Source organism: Rhinatrema bivittatum, chromosome 13 (assembly GCF_901001135.1).
Source record: "Rhinatrema bivittatum chromosome 13, aRhiBiv1.1, whole genome shotgun sequence".
NCBI lineage: Eukaryota > Metazoa > Chordata > Amphibia > Gymnophiona > Rhinatrematidae > Rhinatrema > Rhinatrema bivittatum.
The window spans coordinates 61,625,697-61,644,732 of NC_042627.1; the positions used below are offsets into that span (position 1 = coordinate 61,625,697).

At 47.5% G+C, this 19,036-nt stretch overlaps 1 protein-coding gene across 2 annotated transcripts in view; it reads right to left on the bottom strand.

Moving 5' to 3' along the window:
- The window catches only part of HDGFL3 (HDGF like 3), an 89,211-nt gene extending 81,686 nt beyond the window's left edge, over positions 1-7,525 (bottom strand). For both annotated transcript variants that reach the window (XM_029574817.1, XM_029574816.1), the window contains exon 1: positions 7,377-7,525. In XM_029574817.1, the coding sequence (XP_029430677.1) occupies positions 7,377-7,460 (84 nt within the window). In that variant the 5' untranslated portion in view covers positions 7,461-7,525. The remainder of the gene's footprint in view (positions 1-7,376) is intronic.
- Positions 7,526-19,036: the final 11,511 nt, after the last annotated feature.

The following is a 19,036-nucleotide window of genomic DNA, read 5'->3' on the forward strand; positions in this document are numbered from 1 at the left end:
ATCTGCAAAGTAAGAGGAACTGTTGGCATGCAGTACTAACATATGTCCAAATGTAAAAACAAAATCACTGGTTCCCATCAACAAAACTTTTATTCTGCATCCTTCACACACAGCTATGCTGTCCATAAAGTCACACTATTCACAGGTCACTTTCCCTTACATACACTATGCTTTTCTTAACCGTGAGGACTGCTTTTCTGGCAATGCCGTTCTACAGAAGCCACTGGAGCATCATCTGTCACATACTGTATAAGGGCTCCATCACTTCATTACCTACCCTGCATCCCCAGAAGTTATGTTATAATAGATCAGGTTCCGCCTTCACATATATCCCCCCCCGCAAGCACCCTGACATCTTCTTCAAACATATCCATCACACATATTGGCTGGTCTATTACCTTTTAGACTAGGACATCCTAGATATCCCTTGCTATCAGTGCTTAAATAAGGGATGCATGTCAGCACTCTTCAAGGTAACCAGGCCATGCACAAACAAATGGCCACAACTGGAGTCCAACTCATTCTCCCTGCCTCTTCGCTAAATCCTGCTGTTTAAAAATGCCAGAGAGCCCAGGATGCTTCTCAGCTGTGCCAAGGCAGTAAAAATAGACCTGAATCTTTTAAATGCTAGTGATGCACTGTCTCAGTGGTGGAGCAGGACACAATAAATATGCAGGTATCACATGCTCATACCTTGAGGCAAGTATGACAACCAAGGATAGCACATCTGCCACACCCAGCTGATACCCATCCACCTTCCTGTAACTGGTCTTCTGGGACTGGTATTGGGATGAGGATTACCCTGCTGGATCCTCTTTCCAACTCTGGTAATCTGACAGCTCTCATCTCCCATCTTTCTATGTGAAAAGGGTGGATCCACACACATATTGAATAGATCCAATGTGTGTTGCTAGAGTACGAGTCTTTTCTGTAAACTGATACTTTGCTTTATAATAGTTGAATTCAGTTCACTAATAAGTGTCCACTTTTTAAAAAATATTTTTCAGACCACCTTTGACCCTGTGAGCCAGCAGTTCATGTTCAGGGGTTGGTTTAGGCTCCCTGCTATCTGCATATCAAGAGACCAAAGTGGAGAGAGCTAAGGATAAACAATGGCTCATTGAGGACTCTCTGCATTAAGACCTGAAGAACTTCTTGTTCCTATATTCTTATGAGGAATGTGCATTTGTCTTTATGCATTGTTCTGACCCCAGCAGTGGGTACATGTTTGTATCTGTCTATATTGTAGTTTAACTGTGTTTAGTGCAGTCCTCCCTTCTGAGGATTCTTAATACTGAAGCACTGTTTGTAACCTACGATAAAAAAATCTGTGAGCCTTTGCCTTTAAGAGGCCCCCTCCCCCCCTCTCTCACCATCGGGAGAGCTTGAATCCCACTCAATCTAACTTAAGTTTTCCAGGGTGCCTTATAGGTTCATGCTCCCCCTCTGTTATATGGCTCTCAGGCTAACTGCCATTGGACCCTGTCCCCTGTCTCTAGCTTGTGGAGGCGTTTCCTTTAGCAGCTCTCCACAAGAGTTCAGTTTGCTCCATGCTTGCTTCTAAGTAGCAGCACTCTGTGTTATCCCTTGAAACGGACTGGATTTCACCTTCCCTTTATCGCCTTCTTCTAAGGACTAAATCAGCCTCCGATTCCTCTTACCTTCCCACCCTTGCAACACAAGAAACTCCATTCTCCCTTCTCCTACCTTAACTCCAGTTATCAAAGATTCTTGCCTGGGGCTCGTGTCTGAAATGCAACAATTGTGAGTAGAATTTACTTGTACAATAAATAAATTTCAGACTTACAGAATCTTTGTCAAGAGGACTGATTGGGGGGAAAGTTTAGCTGCCTGGATAATAAAACACGGATGTTTTATCTGAGCCAGAACATGCATTTTCATTTTTAGTGCACACTATTTTGATTTAGTGCGTACTAATAAAGAAAATTAAACAAACACAAATTTTAAAAAAAGGAAACAAATTAAAAAAAAAAAAAGGAAATATTTTCTGGCTGCACATACCTAATTCTTATGAGTTGATCTACCCTGTATTTCCCTGTCTTTTGTCATCCATGATGGCATCTTGTGTGTATCTGCAAGTGTCTTTTCATATAGGAGGTAATTTTAAGAGGAGTTACACATGCAAATGTAACATTATCATAGCAATTTTAAAAAGCTATTTACGCACGTAAAATGCACTTGCACATGGCAACTACTGTAGCAATTTTCAAAAGGCCACTTACATGGGTAAAGTGCATTTACACGTGTAAAACCCAATTTTAAGTGTGCAAATGCTTTTTAAAATCAGGCCCATACTATTCGTCTTTGGCACTTACTGTGTTCTATCTTGTTTTTGTGTTTCAATTGGTCTAATTTTTCTAGAGTGCATTTTCCCTTCTGTGTATTTGCTGTAGTAGTGTTTCTTTTCTGTATGCAATGGGAAGTCACATTTTGTTTCTGGTTCCCAAGTAAACAGCCCGATACAGTAAAGTCCATGGGAGAGCGGACGAACGCCTGCTCTCCCGGCGCTCGCACCGGCCCTTGGCCGGTGCGAGCGATTCAGTATTCAAATGAGCTGACGCGGTGCAAACGAGGAAAAGGAGGCGCTAGGGACACTAGCGCGTCCCTAGCGCCTCCTTTTGGCCTGGAGCGGCGGCTGTCAGCGGGTTTGACAGCCGACGCTCAATTTTGCCGGCGTCGGTTCTCGAGCCCGCTGACAGCCATGGGCTCGGAAACCGGACGCCGGCAAAATTGAGCGTCCGGTTTTCGGCCCGACAGCCGCGGGCCGAATTCAAAAATTTTTTTTATTTTTTTTTACTTTTTTTTTTACTTTTGGGGACCTCCGACTTAATATCGCTATGATATTAAGTCGGAGGGTGCACAGAAAAGCAGTTTTTACTGCTTTTCTGTGCACTTCCCTGGCGCCGGAAGAAATTAGCGCTGACCTTTGGGCGGCGCTAATTTCTTAAGAGTAAAATGTGCGGCTTGGCTGCACATTTTACTTACTGGATCGCTCGGGCATACCTAATAGGGCCATCAACATGCATTTGCATGTTGAGGGCGCTATTAGGTGCCGCGGGTGGGCCGCGTGTTTTCCTCCCCTTACTGAATAAGGGGTAAGGGAAAACACGCGTCCAGAGCAGGCTGACAGTGCGCTCCGACGGAGCACACTTTACTGTATCGACCTGAAAGTTTGTCATGTTTGTCTTTCTTTGTTACATTGCCTCATTTCTGTGCATTCTGCTTTTGCATTCTTTGTTCATGCTTCTTAGTGTAATTGTTTCTGTCTTGCAGAGGAGGGGATGAACTAGCTCTTCTATGATGAGAGGCTACCCAGGTGTAGGCTCTTCAGCTTGGAGAAGAGATGCTGAGAATGAGTCATGATAGAAGTTTATAAAATCATGAGCGGAGTGAAACAGGTAAATGAAGGATGGTTATTTACCTTTCAAAAAAAAAAAAATACTAGAACAAGGGGACGCACCATAAAATTTACCAGCAGCTTTAAAACAAAGTGTAGAAAGTCCTTTTTCACACAGCACACAATCAAACTATGGAATCTGTTGCCAGAGGAAGTGGTCAAGGTGACAAGCATAGACCATTGCAAGACAGACAGATCACATGGGTCCTTGCTTTCAACAGTGACTATGTAAGCTCTGAATCTTTATATACATACATACATATACAAACATACTGTATATTTTTAGGTATTCTCTGTAATAGTTATCTGCACTCAACCATGCAGTATTATTTGTAGCAGCTCCTTTTATCTAATTATTCCTATAAGCTAATAATAAATCCATTATTACTTTTACCTGGCACTGAGGTATTTTGTGTGCGAGACAGTATTACTAATGCAAACCCTGTCAGTTTCTCTCAGTCTGGATCCTGAACAGTTCATGCTCCACCATGGAGAACAGCACAAGCAAGAGGCCCCATAGAGCAGGACCTTCAAACCCTCCATCCTCACCACCACCAACCTGGAAGTCTATCACTCGGTTTCCCAGAATCTAAAAATAATCCTTTATACCTGTAATAAATATTGCTCTTTTTGTTTGTATCATCCTGAGTATTTTATTGTACCTTAATAAGATGGCTGAATGATGACAAATCAAGTATGATTTACAGGTATGTGTACATGAATGCTGTGTTTGAGTGCAGGAGCGTGAATGTATGTATACAGGGTAAATCCTGAGAGTGTATACTTATGAAATTGACAGACAGAAAGAAGTATGAATGGGGCAGGATGAGGGCTGGGGTCATGGTGTGGATAGTATATTTAGATGCCTGTGCAGTAGGCAGAGTTTAGCAAACCCACTTTTCAACAAATAAGTGCTGGGATGTGCTGATCTACTGTGCTTTATTTATTTGCAGGTAGTAAGAAACCATTTCAAATGGCCTTTTTCTCAACTTTTCCTTAGATTTTTGGGGAGCGTTCCATTCTGGATGTGTTAAAAGGATACATGTCACGGACTGGCTCCCATGATTATCCATGGGAAGAAAAGAATAGAAAATTCATTTTTCTTCCCATAGAAAATAATGAGAGATGTATGTGCAAACATAGATGGCCTTACCTTTGAAACAGAATGGTGGTTTAAGATGCCGGCTGCATGCCATTCAGATATGCTCAATTATCCTTCCCCAAGAGACAGCATATTACAAAATGCAGCTCTTCTTGGGGATTATTTTGCTTTATTGTTTTGGACTCACTAGCCAATTTTTGGCAGTTTGATGGATATACTCTTTATAGTTTAAATAATTTTTGAATTAGCAATTAATAAATATCTACTGTATGAAATTGTTTCTTCCAAACACCTTCTTGCTTGATTTTTATATTTGGTAGTTTTTTTCTTCTTTATGTTTTGCTTTGGTAAACAGAAGGCTGGCCAGACTTTCTACCGCTCTGAACTGGAGTAAATCTATACCATGTAGAGGCATCGGGGAGGCAAATAAAAGCTGCAGATCTTGGGGTAGGGGAGGGAAAGTGTGGGCAGGAGTGGCACCCCATAACAGAGAATGTAAATGGGTTATGCAATTATATTTTACGACCCTTTTGAATATATCTTTTTGAAAGTTTGAAAACACACCAAGCAGCAGCCAAGAATAGAGTCTGAATAACTTCTCCAGGACTTACTCACAAGGGACAATATTCACTCATCATGTGCTCCTGCCACTTCTCCTCCCACCTACTTCATGCAGCTCTCCCAGTATTCTCCCAAGTCCCAACAGAGGCTGAAGATATCGCTACCTCACCCTGGCCAAGTATCCCTAGTATGATAGTAGATATCTGGTCACTTTTCACTTCCATGAGGCCAAAACCACCTGGTTATATTGACCCCATGGTGTATGTTTTATGTTTATCATGCTAACATAGCAAGAGATACAAAATAAGGCTGCACACACTCAGCATTATAATGCTAAGGGGGTAGCCGTAGTAATCCAAGACTGATGAAGTTTAACAATAAATAAATAACTACCATAAAGAAGATTCCACTGTGTCTTTTTCAAAGATGTTTAAATAATTTGAAATAAATAAATATTGTAATAAAGCATGTTGTATCCACAGAAATCAAAGGAGTAACAACTGAGACTGTTTTTTACCTATAGCAATCGTGCAGATAAGGGTTATTTGTCTGCCATGTAACTGTATATTATTGACATTCTGCTGGTTTAAAAACTGTGTGATATTTATGGGCAGTGCCATCTTCTTACTGAGACTTCATGGCCTCACTGTGCTAACCCCTGAACAGCAGTAGAAACCCAGGGGACATTCAGGGGAAAAAAAAAGGTTTCCTCCTTTGGGTTAATGCTCTGCCTATCAGTAATGGTAGGAAGGCCAGAAACAGGAAAGGTGCACATTCCTAGGGAACAAGTTATAAAATGCAAAACCGAATGGCAGTTAATAAATTCACTAAATTCATAGTTTGCATGATTTTACCCAAAATACACTTCTATAATATTCTCCTACATACTCACTAGTGTTAGTGATTAATGTTAAAGTTTGCAGTATCTTTGATCTTTATTGACATCATAGCTAACTAAATACCCTTCTTCCCTGGTGCTGGAATTAGTTTGAGGCATCTGTCAACCACAGAGAAAATCTAATATGCACAACACGGGCCAGGTCTTTTACCCAATCTCACATGGACACAAATAGGGTGGGCCATTGACATCAAAAAGGTTTCTCCCATTCTTCAACGGTATCAAAACTGCTTAGAAAATATTTGCATAGCTGTTCATAAGGGATTTGAAAAGTGTACAAAAATATACATCATACATAATAAAAGGCTGTATTGCTGGTTAGATTGAAGAAAGAACAGGATCCACATGGAATAACATTCCCTTAATTATTTATCAGCTGCATACTAAATCCGGAAAGGGGAAGGGGGGGGGGGAGAAGGAAAACAAACAAAACCTTGCATCTGAAGGCAATTCTGATCCGTCAACAAAAAAAATGCCTTCCCGAATCCAAATACGGTTATTTACTTCGGTCCCTGATTTACCAGAAAGTGAGGAAAGGTAGGCTCCAGTGTTACGGATATTGCCTCCAGGGTACTGGAAAGCTTCTCTGATGCTAAAATGAGAAGGCCTTGCCAAAAGCCTCACAACACAGACAATGTATGTACCCTCCAGCGTTTGGAAAGTGGGATAGAACTGAAGCTAAACATGGACGGAGGAGCTTGTTCAGGAGGGATGCGGTATATAACCGGAAACTGGAGCAGCCACACTTACTTATTGTACTACCAGCACGGTGAAGCATTTCCCGGTGCTGACGGAAATAAAACAAAAAAATGAGGCAGCGCCACAGAACGCTAGGCCTCGGTTTTAGGAAAGCTTTCTCCTGACAGAGACAGAGGGGAACAAAAGTAGTCATGGACCCAAATTCAATTCCTGTAATGTCCCCCTGGCCTCTTCCCACATCCAGTGCAAGCCGAAGCACCGCCGAAAAGCGGCGCGGGAGAGCCTCCGTGTGCGGGCCCTGCGCCTTTTCCGCACCCTGAGCCGCATCCCCCCTCTTTTGTCTCCGGGTGCGCCCATTTGTGCTCAAGTCGGGAGCGACGAGGAGCCAGCAGGAGGCCCCGGGGATGGGGGGAGCCGTGCGCCGTGGAAACGGGATAACTGCCATCCTCAGCGGAACAGCCCCATCCTCTTCCCCCCTCCAGAAAAAAAAAATTCAGGCCAAAAATTCTCCCCCCCCCCGAAATCGAAAGGAAAGCGAAACAACGAGGAAGGAAGGAAAAAAAAAAAAACAACCCTCCCCTTGCCCACTCCTCCCCGCTCTCGGGGCTGAAGAAGATGGGGGGGCCTACCGGAAAGCAAGCGAAGGCGCCGGAGCCCGCCCTCTCCCCTACCCGCCGGGGCTGCGCGCGGTTACTCACCCTGGCCGGCCAGTGCGGGTAGCCCTTCATCTTGGCGAACACCAGCTCCCCAGCCTTGTAGTCTCTGGGCCGAGGTCGAGCCATTTTTTTTTTTTTTTCTTTCCAAGTGCGAGCGAGCGACAGAGAGAAGCCCCCGGACCCCCCCCGCCCCCCTCTGCAGCCGCCGGAACGAGCGCGAGCGAGGCCCCTTCTCGGCTCAGCCTCGCGTCAGTTCTCTGGGCCGCGGAGAAAGGAGGAGGAGGAGGAGGGGGCAGGCCCCCCCCCCCCCCGAGTTTCCCCCCCACCCCTGCCGAGGTTCCCGAGAAACGAGGCGAGGGTCGGCCGGGGCACGGCGCACGCTTCCCAGCGTATGCTCTGCCGATACGGTGGCGCGAAACAATAAGAACCGCAAGCTTTCGAGGTCTTTATATAAATCCCTCGCCAGTCGTCTGTCACACTTCCAGGCGTCCCCGCTTCCTTTCTAGCGCACGCAAAAAAAAAAAAATAAAATAATAATAATAATAAAAATGGATTCTGTTTCAAATTACTTCTCGGGCAGCGACCGAAAACATCCTTTTTTTTTTTTTTTTTTTTTACTGTCTCAAATTATTTTATAGGTCCACGGATTGCTTTCTTTAAAACGTAAACAGAGCTGCTAAATTATTTCTTGTTTAAAACAAAACACCTAACCTAAACTGTGTTAGCAAGTGAGAAACTAACCAGTAATAACGTTTATGGTTTAAATATTCCCAAACGGTTTGATACCCCTCTGCAGGTCCTTTAGGAGTTCAGACCATCTAACCCTATGTAGGATCTGCTTGAGGATATTTGGAGCCCATGGAGCTACAGGAATCTGGTACCAAGGTTTCCATGCACAGGGCACTTCTAGTTTAGGCGAGGCATTTTAGCTTGTGAGCCCATTTGGAGACAGAAAAATATGTACCTGAATGTTATCTGCTTTGAAGTGCCTGAAAAAGCAGAATATAAATTAAATTTAAAAAAATACTAGCTCTGGTGAAAAGGTATTTCTATGTTACCTGACAAGGAAAAATGCAATTGGTCTGGTATATTCTGAGCCAACCAGAAAACCCTGCAAAAATGACACTTGGAATCCATTTGGAACATGGACTTGGCCGTCAGAAAGCCATGAGTAAATTGAATTACAATATACTAAACTCCCATACCGAAACAGCATTAATTGCCAGCAGTTAAACAGTAAAAATTCCACCTATGAAAAGGCAACACTGCAAATATTGCACCAAGCCCTAAAACATCAATACACTTCCTATTAGAAAAATAGAACAAGCCAGGTGACCACAGTTCCCTAGAGAGAAACTATAAGCTAGTAGAATACCTCACCTTGGTCAGACATGCAGAACCCAGACAGACCCTCACCAAATACAGAATAAAAGAGACTAAAGTATAACTAGAAATGTGCAGACAAAAAATGAACTGGAAATTGCAGCAAGTTTGACCCTGTATACAGTGCAACAATGGAAAAAAAAACACATTCCTTATAAAACATCAAACAAAATCAAGAAATATAAAGTAATCATAGTAAAACCATACTAATAAAATGAATAAATATTTTAAAACAGATGACAAATAGAGCATCCAATAATGAAAAAAAAATTCATACTTTTTTTTTAAATTTCTCAAACACCAATAAAATATGTCAAAACAAAAGACACATCAATTAACACCCAATAATTAAAACTAATAAAGATTTAAAAATCACCCTCTGGGAACTTTTGATTTCCAGATGCCCTAAGATTGACATAGGGGACAGGGAGTAGGAATTGGGGAGGACCCTTGTCCTGGAGCAGTGGAAAACGGCTCCCTGGTAGGGACCAGGAAGCACCTGCCTCCAGGGGGCGGCGCACAGGAGGAGACAGAGGCTAGAATGAGCTTCACTACTGGAAGCCCGCAGTCCCCCCCGGGCCGCTGGGACTTAGGTGGGCCTTGCAGGGTCTCCCGGAGAGGCAGTAGAGAGGCATGCCCATGAGCAGCAAAGGAGCGCAGTCGGACACTAGGCTGTAGGTCTGGAGGAGCAAGGAAGGCCAGTACAGTGTAGGCGATGACAAGGCAAGGGACAAAGCCAGAATCAGGAGACATGGTCAATGGCAGCCGGGGTCAGAATCCGAGGATCAGTCCGAGGAGTAGTCAACGAAGCAGGGGTTAGGTTCCAGAGGTCAGACGAAGTCACAAAGCAGGCAGAGGTCAGGATCCAGGCAGCGAACAGAATGGTCAAGGAGCAGGCCGAGGTCAGTACTAGAGAGACAGTCCGAGGGTACTACCTGGGGAGACAGACAAACGCTGGAACAGAAGGTCGCTGGACAAGGCTGGAACAGTAGGATGCTGGAACAGTAGGATGCTGGAACAGTAGGACGCTGGAACAAGACTGTGAACGCGGAGGCAAACTAGTACACTTACAGTGCCGACCCGATTGCCAAGGCAAAGAAGTGCAGGCAGGGACTTCCTTATATCGTATGTTCAATCAGGGCGCGCCGCAGAGCTAGGACCCGCCCCTGGCCCTACAAGAGGCAGAGCGGTCCGCGCGCGTGTGCGTAGGGGCATGGCCAATGCCACTGGGGACGCCAAACTCCGGCGTGAGGCCTGGTGCGCAGTGGAAGGCCCAGGGACTGCCACCGCGGGACGCTGAGGCCCGGAGGGGCTCGTGGCTGCCGCTGGGGAGGCCGACCCGTGACCTGCAGAGGAACTAGTGAGGTGAGCAGGCCCGTGCGTAGGCTGGGTGCTGACAGGGCACGCAATAGTACCCCCCCTTCTAGGCCTCCCTCTACGCAGCTGTGGCTTTTCAGGATAGGTCCTGTGGAAAGTCCTGAGGAGCTCTTTATCAAGAATGTTGTGGGATGGTTCCCATGAGTTCTCCTCGGCCTCATAACCCTCCCAGGCTAAGAGGTATTCCTATCTGCCTCGACGCCGACGGACATCAAGGACCTCTCATACCTGGAGTGACAAATCTGGTTCGGTAGAGATCCACGGAGGTGAAGGATCTCTACGAGAGGGCCAGGAGAGGACCAAAGGCTTCAACAGAGACACATGGAATGTGTTGTGGATGCCCATGGCACGAGGTAGCTGAAGTTGATAAGACGCTGCTCCCACTCTTCGAAGCACTGGAAACAGGCTGATGTACTTGGCAGCCAGGCGATGAGAAGGGAGTCTCAACCTTATGTGTCGGGTGCTTAACCACACCTTCTGACCAGGACGGAAGAGTGGAGCGGGATGTCTATGGGCATCAGAAGTCAGCTTGGAGCGCTCAGCAGCCTGGGTAAGGCGTTCTTTGACTTGATTCCACACCTGGCGAATGGTGTGGGCCATGAATAGCGCAGCTGGAGAAAGAAAAGTCAGAGGAACTGGAAGTGGTAGCCAAGGTTGTCGTCCGAATACCACGGAGAACGGAGATACAACGGTGGCAGCAGCGACGTGGGTATTATGCGACAGCTCAGCCCAGGGTAACAGATCAGACCAGTTGTCCTACTGGTCATTCATGTAGGAACAAAGGAATGTTTTCAAGGTCCGGTTGGTCCTTTCAGCTTGACCATTGGCCTGTGGGTGATAAGCCAACTTGAAATTCAAGGCAATGTTAAACTTTTTGCATAGAGAACGCCAGTATCTGGCGGCAATCTGTGGACCTTGGTCGGATATGAGTTCCTTTGGGAGTCCATGGAGACTGAAAATGTGTTTCAGGATCAACTTGGCTAGTTCTGGGGCCGATGGGAGGCCTGGCAGGGGAATGAAGTGACCCATTTTCGAAAACTGGTCGATGATGACCCAGATTATGGTATTGTTCTGGGACAGAGGCAGGTCTGAGATGAAGTCCGTTGAGATGCTGGACCATGGCTCGGTAGGTGCTGGAAGCAGTTGGAGTAGGCCCCAAGGCCGTCCGGTAAGTGGCTTCTGTTGGGCGCCAAATGGGACATGAATCTACATAGTTACAAGTCTTACACCATGTTGGGCCACCAGTAATATCTCTGTAACATCTCTAGGGTCCTGGTACGACCCGGGTGTCCTGCCAACTTGGAATCATGGGCCGATTTCAGAACTCGTTCATGTAATCTACGTGAAACGATGGTTTTCCCAACTGGAACTGTAGTGGTCATGGCAAAGGATATGCAGGCAGGAACATCTTCTGGTTCGAAGGATCTTGATAGTGCATCAGCACAGAGGTTCTTGGAAGCTGGGCATTAACATAGAGTGAAACTGAACCGTTCAAAGAAGAGCGCCCATCAGACTTGTCTAGGATTCAAGAGCTGAGCTTCTTTAAGGTACTCAAGATTCTTATGGTCGGTGAAAATGGTAAATTTATGTTGCGCCCCTTCCAACCAGGGGCGTCACTCTTTGAGCGCCAACTTGACGGCTAGAAGTTCTCGGTCACCAACGGTGTAGTGCTATTCTGTAGGAGAGAACTTGTGTGAGTAGAATGAACAAGGTATCTGTTGCGTTCGTCAGTGCTAGACGGCTTCGCCCCATTTGCCTCACCTTGTTCACGGCTCCTCCTGCTTCCCTTGGAAAAATGGCTGCCGCTGCGTCTACAAGCCGACCTCTCCAGCATCCCCGGAATGGCTATGGTGCTGCCTCCCACCATGCTCCTGCCAAGAGCCTACTAGGGTGTGCGCGCGCACACCACCCACGTCTTTATTCCAGCATTGGCGCGAACCTCGGGGGCATTCCCCTCTACTGACGTCACGCCATCCGGGTATATAGCCTCTACTATGTTGCTAGCTCGTTGAGTTAGCAAAGGATTGGTCTCGGCCGGTCTAAGCTACTCTTCCGCTTCCGTGCTGCCGCTGGAAGCTCTCTCTCTGCCCTTCAGGGTATTGCTAACTTAGGTACCCGCTCCTCGGGGGCCCTCTGCTTTATTTCAGGTGCCTTACAGGGATCAAGTACTCACTCCTCAAGGGCCTGCTCTCCCTGCCTCGGTACCGCTACCAACTTCTTCAATCTGGTGGAATCGCATACCAACAGCAACCATCTAGTGAGTAATCTACTCTCAGTCTATCTCATCCACAGTGCTGCATTACTGGGAAACCTACACCGGAATTTCCCTATACCAGCGGGGTGAGAAGGGTCCCCTCTGCCAAGGGTCCTGAGACTGCTACATCCAGACTACCTCACTACTGCCACCTCTGGTGGTACATTTCAATCTGTTTAATAAAAGAACTAACTCTGTGTTTGTGCGCCTGCGTTTAGCCCAGTACTGCGGCGCCTCACGGGGCTCCTCCCCATGGGCATGGTCATCTGCCTCAGTACCAAGAATCTACCCAAACACCGCTTAACCATAACAGATTGCTAACTCCATGGATTCGGCTCAGCTTGCCGCATTGCAGGTCATTCCAGGCCTGGCCCAGTGAATCTCTGAACAGCAGAATGCGCTGGAGAGTTTGACTACTGCATTCAACTTGCTGCACACACAGATGAATTTACCTACCACCACAGGTAAAGAAGCTACACCGCCAGAAGTGACAGTCAAGACTATTATACCTCTGTCTGCTCCTACTCACTTCTCGGGGGAAGTTTGGAGATGCAAAAGTTTTGTTAATCAGCGTTACATGCACTTCTCCCTGCAACCTAGCCATTTCCCCACAGCTTATGCCAAGACCACCTATATCTTGTCTTATCTGGACGGAACAGCGTTGACTTGGGCTTCTTCGCTGTGGGAGCTCGAGGATCCTATTCTACATGACACTGAATGATTCCTCGAGCTATGCAAATCATTTTTTGATGACCCTGCCCGATATACCACTGCAGGACCTTCCTTGGTTCACCTGAAGCAAGATAATAAACCTTTGGCTGACTTCGCTATCGAATTCAAGACACTGGCGTCTGACTTACATTGAGACCCTAAATGCCTGAGGACCCTCTTCTTTGAAGGACTGAACTCTCGTCTGAAGGATGAGCTTGCTGCTCGTGAAATGCCCGAGACCTTGGCTGAACTAGTTAAGTTGGCAACAAGGATTGATCGCCGACTTTGTGACAAACGTTCAAGAGACCAAGACTCCCAGAAGAACCTTTCAGGGTGAATCTCGAGTTAAGTCCACACCCAGGCCTGTTCCCCCAGTTCTAGTGACTGGCGAGGAAGAACCAATGCAATTAGGCCGCAGCCATCTGACAGCTAAAGAGAGAAGGACACGGAAGAAACTGGGGCTGTGCATGTACTCTGGACAAGCTGGCCATGCTATTCAAACATGCCCTATATGTCCGTGAAACTGGCAGACCTTAGGTCTTACTGTTCCCTCTCCTCCGCTCTCACTTCCTGTATCCTTGATTTGCGGACCCTTAGAGTATCAGACTCTTGCCCTAGTGGACTCAGGGGCAGGATGTAACTTCATTCTTCAACAATTAGTGGAGCACTTGCAGATCCCTACTACCATTATGAAGTCTCCGCTACTCCTATCTTCAATTCATGGAGAGCCCTTGCCGGGTGAAGTAACCCAGCTCACCGAACCAGTATGTCTGCGGACTGGTGCTCTCCATTCTGAAACTATCTCCTTCTTTGTTTTAGAGAAGGCCACGTACCCTATAGTGCTGGGGCTACTGTGGCTGCAGCAGAATATGCCTCAATTCAATTGGGCTACTCTGGAGCTTTCACGATAGGGCCGAGATTGTCACGGTAAATGCCTGATGGAGGTCACTCCTATACCCTGCATGCCAACCACCCCAGTAATGCCGGGGTTGCCGCCTCAATATGCATCATTCCAAGATGTGTTTTCTAAAGAAGCTGCAGATGTACTACCGCCTCACAGATCCTATGATTGTGCTATTAATCTGAAGCCGAACACTGAACTACCCAAAGGACGGGTGTACCCTCTCTCCGTGGGAGATAATAAAGCCATGTCCGAATATATTCAGGAAAATCTTCAAAAAGGCTTCATAAGATCCTCCAAGTCTCCTGCTGGCGCAGGCTTCTTCTTTGTGGGAAAGAAGGAAGGAACGTTACGTCCATGTATAGATTACAGAGGTCTCAATGAGATAACCGTGAAAGATCGTTACCCGTTACCTCTCATCTCAGACCTATTTGACAGATTACAAGGAACCAAGATCTTTTCCAAGCTTGATCTTAAAGGAGCCTACAACTTACTTCGCATTCGCGCAGGTGATGAATGGAAGACGGCCTTCAACACCCGGGTAAGTCACTTTGAATATTTAGTGATGCCCTTTGCCTGTGCAATGCCCCGGCTGTCTTTCAAAATTTAATGAACAACATTTTCAGGGATCTCCTCTACAAATGTGTTGTCATATACTTAGATGACATCTTGATTCTCTCCCAAGACATGACTACTCATATGGAGGATGTAAAAAGAGTGCTGCAAAGACTCCATGAGAACCATCTTTATGCTAAGTATACTAAGTGCGAATTTCACAAGGAATCAGTGCCTTTCCTAGGCTACATTGTTTCCAACCATGGGTTCCAGATGGATCCACAGAAGCTGGAGAGCATAAAGAACTGGGATCAACCCATGGGTCTGAAGGCTCTCAGACGTTTCTTAGGGTTCACCAACTATTACAGGTCTTTCATCAAGAACTACTCCTCGCTCACTATTCCGCTTACAGCGATGACGAAGAAAGGTGCCAATGTTGCTAATTAGTCTATAGAGGCTACATCTGCATTCCAGATATTAAAAGACGCCTTCTCGAGCAAGCCGTGTCTCCGACACCTGGATCTCATTAAGCCCTTCATTGTTGAGGTTGATGCCTTGGACGTTGGCATGGGGGCTGTGCTAAACCAAGCCATGGATTCCAAGGCCTTACACCCATGCTCATGCTTCTCTCCTGCAGAGAAAAATTACGGAATAGGAGATAAAGAGCTCCTGGCAATAAAGATGGAATTCGAGGAGTGGCACCCTTGGCTCGAAGGAGCGCAACATCAAGTCACAGTCTTTACAGACCATTAGAATTTGGAGTATCTCTGCTACGCATAGTGCCTAAACCATAAGCAAGCGAGATGGTCTCTGTTTTTCAACAGATTCTACTTTGTGCTGAATTACCGCCCTTGAGATAAAAACATCAGAGCAGATGCCTTATCTCGCTCATTCCTCTCTGAGGATACCCCAGAGGAACCACAACACATCATTGACCCAAAAAGAGTCATTTTGGCAGCTACTCACTCTGTACCTGCAGGTAAAACCATCGTACCCAAGAACCTCAGGAAAAAGCTGTTAGCATGCTCATGACTCTAAAATGGCTGGACACCCTGGTCAATGCAGAACTCTGTCTAAACCCAAAGGTAGGCGCTAATTTCTTCGGGCACCGGGAAAGTGCACAGAATAGCAGTAAAAACTGCTTTTCTGTGCACCCTCCAACTTAATATCATGGCAATATTAAGTCGGAGGTCCCGAAGGGTAAAAAAAAAAAAAAAAAATTTTGAAGTTGGCCGGCGGCTGTCGGGTCGAAAACCGGATGCTCAATTTTGCTGGCGTCCGGTTTCCGAGCCTGTGGCTGTCAGCGGGCTCGAGAACCGATGCTGGCAAAATTGAGCATCGGCTGACAGCCGCCGCTCTGGACCAAAAGGAGGCGCTAGGGACGCGCTAGTGACCCTAGCGCCTCCTTTTGCCCGTTTCTACTGCCGGACCTAATTTAAATACTGAATCACGCGCACAGGCGAGTGGCCTGTGCACACGCCGGGACAGCGGGCGTTCGCCCGCTCTCCCGCGGACTTTACTGAATCGGCCCAATAGTGACCATCCCTCGTGTTGAATGCGGTTTTCCAGATATCTTCAGGTTGGATGCTTACCATATTGTACGCACCCCTCAGATTCAACTTGGTGAAGATCCGTGCCCCTTGAAGGCGGTCAAATAACTCACTGATAAGGGGCAGGGGCTACTGGTCTTTGCGGGTTATGGTGTTGAGCTCAAAACAAGGGCATAAACCACCGTCTTTTTTTCTTGACGAAGAAAAAGCCCGCTCCAGCGGGAGAATCAGAGGGAGGAATGAACCCTTTTTCTAAGTTCTCTTTCATATACTCAGACATGGCTAGGGTTTCTGGATGAGACAATGGATAAGTTCTGCCCTTGGGAGGCGTCGTGCCTGGCAGAAGTTCTATGGAACGATTCAACTTGCGTAGCGGAGGCAAAGTGTCTGCTTCTGCTTCAAGAAGATGTCTTCAAACTCAACATACTGGGTAGGCAAACCAGATAGGGTGGTAGACTTCAAGACAGAGACTGCTGGAGATGCTTGACATAGACATGTCTTCTGGCATTTGGAACCCCACTGCACCAACTGCAGGGAATGCCAATCGAACTGGGGTTCGTGGACCTGGAGCCAGGGCAGCCCCAGGATGAGTGGAAGTGTAGAACATTTTAACACATAGAAGGACATCTCCTCAGTTTTCCAGACGGACCGGACAGGACTGCCGAAGATGTCCGGAAGCACCACAGTAAAGGCAAAGACCCTCCTTCCTCCAACGGAGACAATCGGTCGGAGACAGTCACCCATGGTTCACCTCCATAGGTTCCACCACGGGAGGAGGTGGTGGTGATAGAGTCTTGGCTGGAGGACTCTGGACATGTGTGGGATGCAGTGTAGGAGAGCGGGAAGCCTTTACTTCTAGGCGCTTTTGCCGGAAACGATGGTCGATCTTCCCGGTGAAGGAAATCAGGTCCTCTAGAGACATGGGAGTTTCACAAACGGAGAGTTCATCTTTGAGCGTGCTGGAGAGTCCATCTAGGAAGATGGCTTGCAGACAATCTTCTTGCCACCCGAACTCAGTAGCCAGGGTCCTGAACTCCACCATATACTCAGAGAGGGTCCGTGACCCTTGACGGAGGTGGAGTAGATTATGGCTGGCTACAGCTTGGCGGCCTGGGTCTCCGAAGGTCTGCTTGAAGACAGCAACAAACTCAGATAGCTTGGAAAGCATGGGATCAGAGCATTCCCATAATGGAGAGGCCCATGCAAGAGCCTTTCCTTCTAGGCAGGAAAGATGAAGGTCACTTTAGTGGTTTCCTTCAGGAACAAGGAGGGTTACAGTGCAAATTGCATGAAGCACTGATTGAGGAAGCCACGACAGGAGCGTGGGTCCCCATTGTATCGAGGAGGTGCAGGGAGCGCCAACGATGCTTTGGGTAGCATAGAGGCCGATAGGCCCACAGGACTGGCCAGAGCTGTATCTCACAGCTGGGAACGAAGCTCTTCCACCGAAGAGGCTAGCGATTCCAAAGCCCTGCGATGTTCTTGGACCGTGGCGACCAAACCCGGTAGGGTCCTGGAGGCGGGAGGCTCCACCGAGTCCATGGCCTTGGCAACCTGTTGCGCTTGGAGATGGACCCTTGTCCTGGAGCAGTGGAGAACGGCTCCCTGGTAGGGACCAGGAAGCACCTGCCCCCAGGGGGTGGAGCACAGGAGGAGACAGAGGCTAAGATGAGCTTCACCACTGGAATCCCGCGGTCCCCCCAGGTGGAGCCTGTAGGAACCCGGGCCACTGGGACTTAGGTGGGCCTCGAAGGGTCTCCCAGAGAGGTAGTAGAGAGGCGTGCCCACGAGCAGCAAGGGAGCGTGGTCAGACACTAGGCTGTAGTCTGGAGGAGCAAGGAAGGCCATTACAGTGTAGGCGATGACAAGGCAAGGGACAAAGCCAGAATCAGGAGACATGGTCAATGGCAGCTGGGGTCACAATCAGAGGATCAGTCCGAGGAGTAGTCAACAAAGCAGGGGTCAGGTTCCAGAGGTCATACGAGGTCACAAAGCAGGCAGAGGTCAGGATCCAGGCAGCGAACAGAATGGTCAATGAGCAGGCCGAGTTCAGTACCAGAGAGTCAGTCATAGGGTACTACCTGGGGAGACAGGACAGACAGATGCTGAACAGAAGGACGCTGGAACAGCAGGATGCTGGAACAAGACTGTGAACGCGGAGGCAAACTAGTACACTTACAGTGCCAACCCGATTGCCAAGGCAAGGAAGTGCAGGCAGGGACTTCCTTATATCGTACGTTCAATCAGGGCGCACCGTGGAGCTAGGACCCGCCCTTGGCCCTACAAGAGGCCAGGCGGTCCGTGCGCGCATAGGGGCATGGCCAACGCCACTGGGGACGCCGAACTCTGGCGTGAGGCTTGGTGCGCAGTGGAAGGCCCGGCGACCACTGCCGGGGGACACCGAAGCCTGGAGGAGCTTGCAGCTGCCGCTGGGGAGGCCAACCCATGACCTGCAGAGGAGCTAGTGAGGTGAGCAGGCCCATGCGCGGGCCGGGCACGGATGGGGTGCGCAACACACACATGCTTTCAATCACACAAACACATTTTCAGTCTCACACACACACATGCTCTCTCCATACATGCTTTCAAACACAGTCCTCTACCACACCCGTGGGAGTATCCTAACCCCAGCCAGGCACCCCATGTTAACCACGAGGCTACTATTTTCCCTTTTGCTGTTAGAGCATATCCTTTATTTTCTCCTATGCTAAGGCATTGTCCTTTTTGGCATCTGGTAGGGTAATCCATGGCTAATATCAAGGTTTCTACCTTGAGTAGGTAACCATTCATTTGCACATGGACTTAATACACATTTTTTCTCTTTTATGAACTTTTGGGATTAAAGAGGCTTTTAATCTATACAATGTTGCACAAGATGCTTTGTGCTGGAATCAGAGATGTGGGTATGAAACAGGCAGGGAGCTGAGGACTGGATACTGGAACAGGTTGGACTACAGACTGGATACAAACA